The sequence below is a fragment of the Pterocles gutturalis genome, unplaced genomic scaffold, assembly GCF_000699245.1.
Source record: "Pterocles gutturalis isolate BGI_N339 unplaced genomic scaffold, ASM69924v1 scaffold19647, whole genome shotgun sequence".
Taxonomy (NCBI): Eukaryota; Metazoa; Chordata; class Aves; order Pterocliformes; family Pteroclidae; genus Pterocles; species Pterocles gutturalis.
Window position 1 is genome coordinate 1 of NW_010115848.1, and position 6,950 is coordinate 6,950.

The window sequence follows — 6,950 nt, forward strand, 5'->3', positions numbered from 1 at the left end:
CGGTGTGGGCACTGCCGGGGACGGGCCTCGGCTCACCAGCCGTGTACGTGCCCCCTGTAATCCGGACCTTTCTGCCTCGGGGCAAATGTGAAATCCAAAATCTTGTCGGCTCGGAGCAAACCTCCCCACCACACCCTCAAAAAACCCCCAAACAAAACCAAACTTCCTGTGTTTCACAGGCAGCGTTCTGGGTAGTGCCTCCCGCAGGCCATGCTCGGTTTCTTGCAGCAGGGCGGGTGCTGCTGATCCGCCATCCATCGCCATCCCAGCTCCCTGTGGTTTCTTTTTTCATCATCCCGCAGGCAGTAGTCCTCCCAGCTGACTGCTCGTGTTAGTTTGCTGCTCCGACTGCAACGGCCTGTCCTTTGTGGAATTAAATTTCCCGTTGGAAATCTCAGAACGTGTCTTGCATTCATCAAAAGCACTTTGCAATCTTACTCTACCTTCCCAAGTACTCCCGGCCCTTCCTAGCTGAGTGGCATCTGCAATTCTCAGGAACATATCCAGAGAACTGAAGGATCATTTCAGTGGGAGGGGAGCACTGGAGGCTGCACTGCCCACCCTCCCACTCAGCTTGAAACAGGGCCAGCTTTGAAGTCAGGCCAGGCTGCACAGGTTGCTCAGGTGGTGAGCATCTCTGAGGAAAGACATTCCCTCTGGTAAAAGTTTAATTAATATGTTGAGCAGAATTAGGCTCAGGCTTGGTGTGAGACCTCCCATGACACAATCTCCTGGATGCCAGGAAGTGGCTTTTGGGGTACGGTGTCCTGCCCTGCTACAGGTGATGCTGCTTCAGCCTTCTCCTCCAGGCTGGGGAGCCAGGAAGGGCTGAGGCTGCGGATGCCCAGCAGATGCCACTAGTGCCTGCCTGGCTTTGGCACCTGTGCGCAGGTGGGTGGCTGTGCTCCCATCAGCTGCTGAGCAGAGCAGGGTGTTTACTGGATGGGAATGCTGCTCACAGCTGATGGCCACCACTGTTTTGTGATTAGTACCAAAGTCCAAGGCCCTGCTCCCTTTCCCTCTGATGCACTTTGTTCCTTTGCAGCTCCCAGGCAATGTCACTGTTAGATAAGCTGATCCAAGCCGAGCTGGACACACAACTGAGACACGAGTCATGCTCTTGCAGCTGTCACCCCTCCCACAAGGCACCCCTCTGTGCTTGGTGCATGGCAAGCTGCCCCCATGCCTGCTGCCTCGGCCCACTTGACTCCCAGGCTCTGACCTGTTTTTCTGTGCTACACTTGCCCCATCTGAATTCACTCCCTGGTCATTTACCTGGAAGAGATGTGGTTTTCCACTATATCCCCTGAAAAAAAAAAAAAAAAAAAAAACAAACCAAAAAACCCAACCAAAAAAACCCTCTATACATAAAGCACCAGCTCCTCTTGCCTTTGCTTTCCAACGCCTTAAGGAGCCCTTCAGCAAGTCAGTGCTGGAATAAAAGTGATGACATGCTTTTCTTCTGGTCCCTCATCCCTTTATGCTGAAGAATGAACTGGTAGAAGTCATGTATGCCTCTATGCACATGTCTTACACGGTTGTACAAGAAGAATATGTGGCTGAATTGTCTTGTTTCTAGATGGCCAAACAATTTACAAGAAACAAGAGAAATTATATAAGGCAACCCAAATCTTTAAAAGAGAGAATTTTTATTTAGGTTACATATAAATAAATAATTTTATTTAGGTTACATATAAAAGATCCCAAACCTAACTATACTGATCATTAAGGAAGTTATGTGCTAAAAGCTCGTCTGCACATCCCCAGAGGAGCACAGGGAGATGATGGCAGGAGGGGGAGCCCAAATAGCTCCCGGCCAGGCTGCTCCCAGGCCCATCCCAGGAGCCATCAGCCCAGCAAATGCCCCTCTCCACACACCCAGAGGAACACAGGGGCACGATGGCAGGTGGAAACCCAAACTGGGTGCTCCCTGTGCAGGCCCCTTCCAGGGCTGGCCCAAGGCAGCCTCAGCCCCACAGCACCTTCAAGGCTGGGGGGGGTCATCTGCATTCAGGGGTGTGTGACACACGCTGGGATGCTGGGGAAGAGCATTTGGGGATTGCACAGGACTTATTAGGGGGTGTTTAAGGGAGGAACCAGAGGTGGGAAAAGGAGGGGTTTAGGGGAATTTGTGGAGTGAGAAGTGTGGGAAAACAGAAGGATATGGCAGTGAAAAGGGATGGTTGTGTGTAAATGGTTTGTGATGGTTTATCTGGCCATGCCTAATCAGTGCAGCCTGTCCCATCTTCTCATTGAACTCCTTTCTCACTTTGCCCTGGGCAAGGGACTCTCATTACCACATGCAGGGAGTATGGGGGGAATCTAGGTGCCATCAGTCGGGCTGAAACTTGGGGCCCATGTGTCCAGGTATGTAAGTGAGTGTTTGAGCAGCAGCAAGGATGCAGCTGGAGCATCCTGCAAGGGAGGAGCCAGCTGCCAGAGGGATGGGGTAATCCTGCCAGCTGCTGAAGAGGCTGAGGGTCCCTGTCGGCCAGAGCACCACAGGGGACCTGGCTGCTGGGGGATCAGTGGGCAGCTACTGAGCAGACTGCCTGAGCCTGGCTGCTGGAGGGAGTCACACTGTACATATGTGTTTGTATGTGTATATAAAACTACACATATACGCATGCTCACTGGCACACCTCCGCCCTGCTGCTGGTGCTTGTGTTCATGTGAGTGCTCTGTGTGGCTGGCCATGCTATTTGTGCAGACATCTGGGTATATACAACATCTACATGTTATATGTGGTAGAGGTGTGTTTGTGTGCCTACTGGGAATACAAGCTCAGCCTGGCTACTGGTTGGGGCTGAGGATACGGAGCCACAGCAGCATCTCCCAGGCTGCCACACCTGGCACAATGCATTTTTCCCAACAGTAACCTGTTTAAGACCCAACCACTACAATTTGCAGTGAGGACGTGGGAGTATTTCCACTCCACAGAGCTGTGGTCTTGCCCGAAAGCAGATAAAAAGAAGAAAAACAAGATCAAAAAGAAATTATTTTCTAAGAGTTTATTCCTCATTAAACAAATGCCTTCATGCCTCTCTATTCTCCTCAAAGCAGCAAGATCAACACTCAGCTCCCATTTGTGGGTTGTTGTGGTTTTTGTTTTTTTTTTTTCTATCTAGGTCACCCTCCTGGGCTCTTGCCCAGCTCTGTGGACAGGGCTGAGCAGGAGCAGGAACCAACAGTGGAGATGCAACCCGTGACTGATCCTACCTACCCACTCCCAGCAGCCTTAGGCACAGTTCCTGTCCCTGCTGCATCACCACTGCTCTGGTCATGCTGAGCCCAATGCCCCAAGGCACCAAACTACAGTCATGCCCCAGCAGCCTCTCAGATACACTTACTCAGATTGTAGAAACCACAGAGTTTTCAGGATTTTTTTTTTTGCCTTTGAAGCATCCTCCTTCCCACATCACTCTGCACATACCTCTCTGTGCTGCAGCCAGGCTCTTCCTTCTCAGGCCATCTTGCATCCTTCCCCGTTTGAAGGGCTTTCCTCCATCACCAGAGCTTCCCAGCCATCAGGCTTTTATGCCTGGGCCCACCGCTCTGTGCTTCCTCACTGCGGTTACACCACCATGACCCGTGGCCAGTTTCAGACCTGTTTTAGCGCAGGCTGGCCCAGCTCTGCCCACTCACACTACCCCCCACCCACCCAGGGCTGTGTTGGCCAAAGGCTCCATAGCCACCCAGGGAGTGCAGCACCACCAACCACACTGGCAGCTGCCTGGCCCAGCCCCTGAAAGCAGCAGGGCTAGGCGTGGACTTCTGCTCCCAGGTGGGAAGGAGATGGCCCCTGAGGCTCTTCTCTCCCCATCCCTTCCAGCTGGGAGGGAGGAACCTGCTTTAGCAGACTAGGAGGACCTGCAACATTAGCAGGTTTCCCAATATTTTCCCCTTCTTGGTCCCTCACCTCCTGCCTTTCACCCCTCAGGTGATGCTGGCCAGACAGTACAGACAGCTGGAGTATCAGGGGAGGAACATGCCACAGCTGCCAAAACTACTGCACACCAGAAACATGAAATGGAAGAGGATCTCTCAGATGTGCACTAACAGATCAAATGCCCCTTTGCATATCTGTTCCATACCACAGCACTGCCCATAGGCTCCCAAGGAAACACTGCCTCACAGCTAAGCTCCTCTTTGTGAGGTACCTCCTTTTTCATTACCCTTAGTACTACCTAAAAAAAATCTCCTAGCTGGTGCAGCAGTTGGGAAATAACATCTAGTCTTGCCTTCTCACCTGTCAGGATGTGGCTGCAAGCAGGCAACAAGCACAGCCTTAGCACATGGCCTAAAAATCTTCCCTGCATAAAGAGGGAAGTGCTCTGCTCCACATTTAATAAACAGCAAAGTCAATTACCAGTTCTCACAGAGTATGGAACAGTGCATTACCAAGCCTGCCTGGAAAGATCAGCTCGCTAGTGGGACAGCCAGGTGCTCCAGCAGCTACTGGAATAGAGACACACAAATCACCATGGGCCCGAAGAGCTGTAACATGACAGCAGCAGGGCATGCTGCAGGTGAAACCTGTGAAAGCAAGATGGAGGTTGAACCTGTGCAATGCCTGCTGGGGCAATGGTGGGCCCTCAAAGAAAAGCCCACAAAACCCACAGTACCCTCTCTGCAACCAGCTACATCCAGAAGTAGTAAATTCTGTACACTGCTTGTCCCCAGCTGCTTCTGAATAAGATCCAGGACACACCTTTGCTTTTTCATTTTTTCATTTATTGTTCAGTATGGGACACAGGTGAGGTAAGACATCTCACAAGGGTCTAAGCTGACAGGCTCCTTGCTGATGGAGTTTAAGGATGCAAGAGACTTTAGTTCCTTTTTCCTTTCTCTTGCACCAGTGGCCCTCTCTCCCTGCGGTGCTACAGAAAAAGGGGGAGGCACTGGCCAGGCTGACTGCGGGCTCTTACAGATCAACATGCAGCCGAAGATTTTGTCAATTCAGACAGGAAGCTGTCAAGACCCTGCCGAGACAGGATCCCACTAACAGGACTTCAACATGGTGGTGGGGGTTAGCAGCACAGCTATAACAATGACGGTGGAGGGGGAAAGCCTCAGAGGAAACGTGCAATAAAAGGTCCCTTCTTGCTTCCGTTTCTTGCTCTTAACCCCAAGGGACTGCTCCTTACAGGCTGCTTCAGTGTTTAGCATTGATAATATCCACGAACTCTGGCTTGAGAGAAGCTCCACCAACAAGGAAGCCATCCACATCATGCTGAGAGGCCAGCTCCTTACAGTTGCTGCCAGTGACTGAACCTACGGATGGAGCAGTATTTTAAGATCAGATGTGGCCAGCTCTAGAAAACAGGGGCAAGGCAAAGCTAAAACCTGCAATGTAGTAGCCACCTCTTACTATGCAGACAGTAAGACTGTCCCCAAACTGCCCAAACAAGCTAGCAGGTGGTTCTTCAAGCTCTGTCAGTCTCAAGTTTCCTCACCAGCTGAGCATGCTATACAACTGCAGCAACAAGCAGAGAAACTAAGTGCTTTCTACACTGGAAAGGGGCTTCAGAGTAATTTACCTCCATAGATGATCCTAGTTGATTGAGCAACAGCATCAGACACATGGCTTTTCAGCCACCCCCTCAGCTTCTCATGAACTTCCTGAGCCTGCAACAGAACAGGATTCCCACTGAGGCCTGAGCCATTCTGCATCCAATTCCCTTCCAAACAGAAGGGAGACTCTCTAGATATTCTCCGAGTCTTTAGAGACAACCTTTAAGATTGAGTGGGATGGGTCAGTTGGCCATTTAGTCAGACACCTTTCCTCTGCTCATACCTGTTGGGGAGTTGCAGTTTTACCAGTTCCAATAGCCCAAACTGGCTCATAGGCAAGAACCACTTTACTCCAGTCTTTCACATTATCTGGGGAGGAAGGAAAAGGTATAAGTAAGCACAATACCCCATGATGGAACAGGTAGAGCTGGAAAACTTTCTGGAACATGCAGGCCTTTTATTAATGTGATCACATTAATAAAAAACTTGCAGCAACATACCTGCAAGCCCTACAAGGAAGGTCAGGATGGCCGTTATGGCCTTCCAGTTAAGGCCAGGATGGCCATTTCTCAAGTGTCCAAAGCACAAAAAAGCACCTGTTTTCTTCCCTTACCAGCAATGGCCTTGGTCTGTTCAAAAACCACCTTCTCCGTTATGCCAGCTTCTCTCTCGTCCAGCTTCTCTCCAATGCAGGCAATGACTCCAAGGCCCTCAGCTAGAGCATGAGCCACCTTCTGCCCAATCAACTGGGAATGGAAAAGAAGCAAGGCAACTGATAAGTCAGACCTACTCCTGTATTTGTATTTTAACTGCTCACCCCTCCAGCCTTCGCAGGCACATCTGAGCTGGACCATCTCTCCATTCCAGGGTCACTCACCTCATCAGACTCTCCAAAAACATGCCTTCGCTCTGAGTGGCCCAGGATCACCCATGCGGCTCCAATATCTTTGATCATTGCTGGGCTGGGGAGAAGGGACACGATTCACACTTCTGGAGAGAATTAATAATCCAGAAGCACCCAGCTTTACTCCTCTCTGTAGGCTCACCTGATCTCTCCTGTGAAAGCACCCTTTGGTACCTTGTAACAGTTCTGAGCTGCAACTCCAATCTTTGCATCAAGCTTCTGACGAGCAAAGTCAAGGTAGATGGATGGGGCTCCACAAACCACCTCTGGAAGGCACAGAAGGCAGTTACCCTTGAGATAAGCAAAGGGCAGAAACCATACCCAGCCAAAAAAAAACCAAGAGGTCCCCCCTCCCCCCCCTCCCCCACCCCCGGGAAGGCTCAGCCTGCCTGCCCTCACTGACATTTGGGGGACCCTCTGCAGCAGGAACATCCACACTATCTGATGACTCAACAGCAGAGAGGAAGCCCTTTCTAGTGGGCAGCCAGGTGACATCAGGCCAACGGCCAGTTCACACGGGTCCCTTGGAAAG

The 6,950-nt window shown here is 51.0% G+C and overlaps 1 protein-coding gene across 1 annotated transcript; it reads right to left on the reverse strand.

Moving 5' to 3' along the window:
• Positions 1–4,725: 4,725 nt before the first annotated feature.
• On the reverse strand, positions 4,726–6,692 carry TPI1 (triosephosphate isomerase 1). Its single transcript, XM_010075337.1, has 6 exons — positions 6,561–6,692; positions 6,392–6,476; positions 6,128–6,260; positions 5,798–5,883; positions 5,541–5,628; positions 4,726–5,274 (listed from the first exon to the last, which is right to left on the reverse strand). The coding sequence occupies exons 2-6, from the start codon at positions 6,467–6,469 to the stop codon at positions 5,156–5,158; spliced, it is 504 nt and encodes a 167-aa protein (XP_010073639.1). The 5' UTR covers positions 6,470–6,476; positions 6,561–6,692; the 3' UTR covers positions 4,726–5,155.
• Between the last annotated feature and the right edge of the window lie 258 nt (positions 6,693–6,950).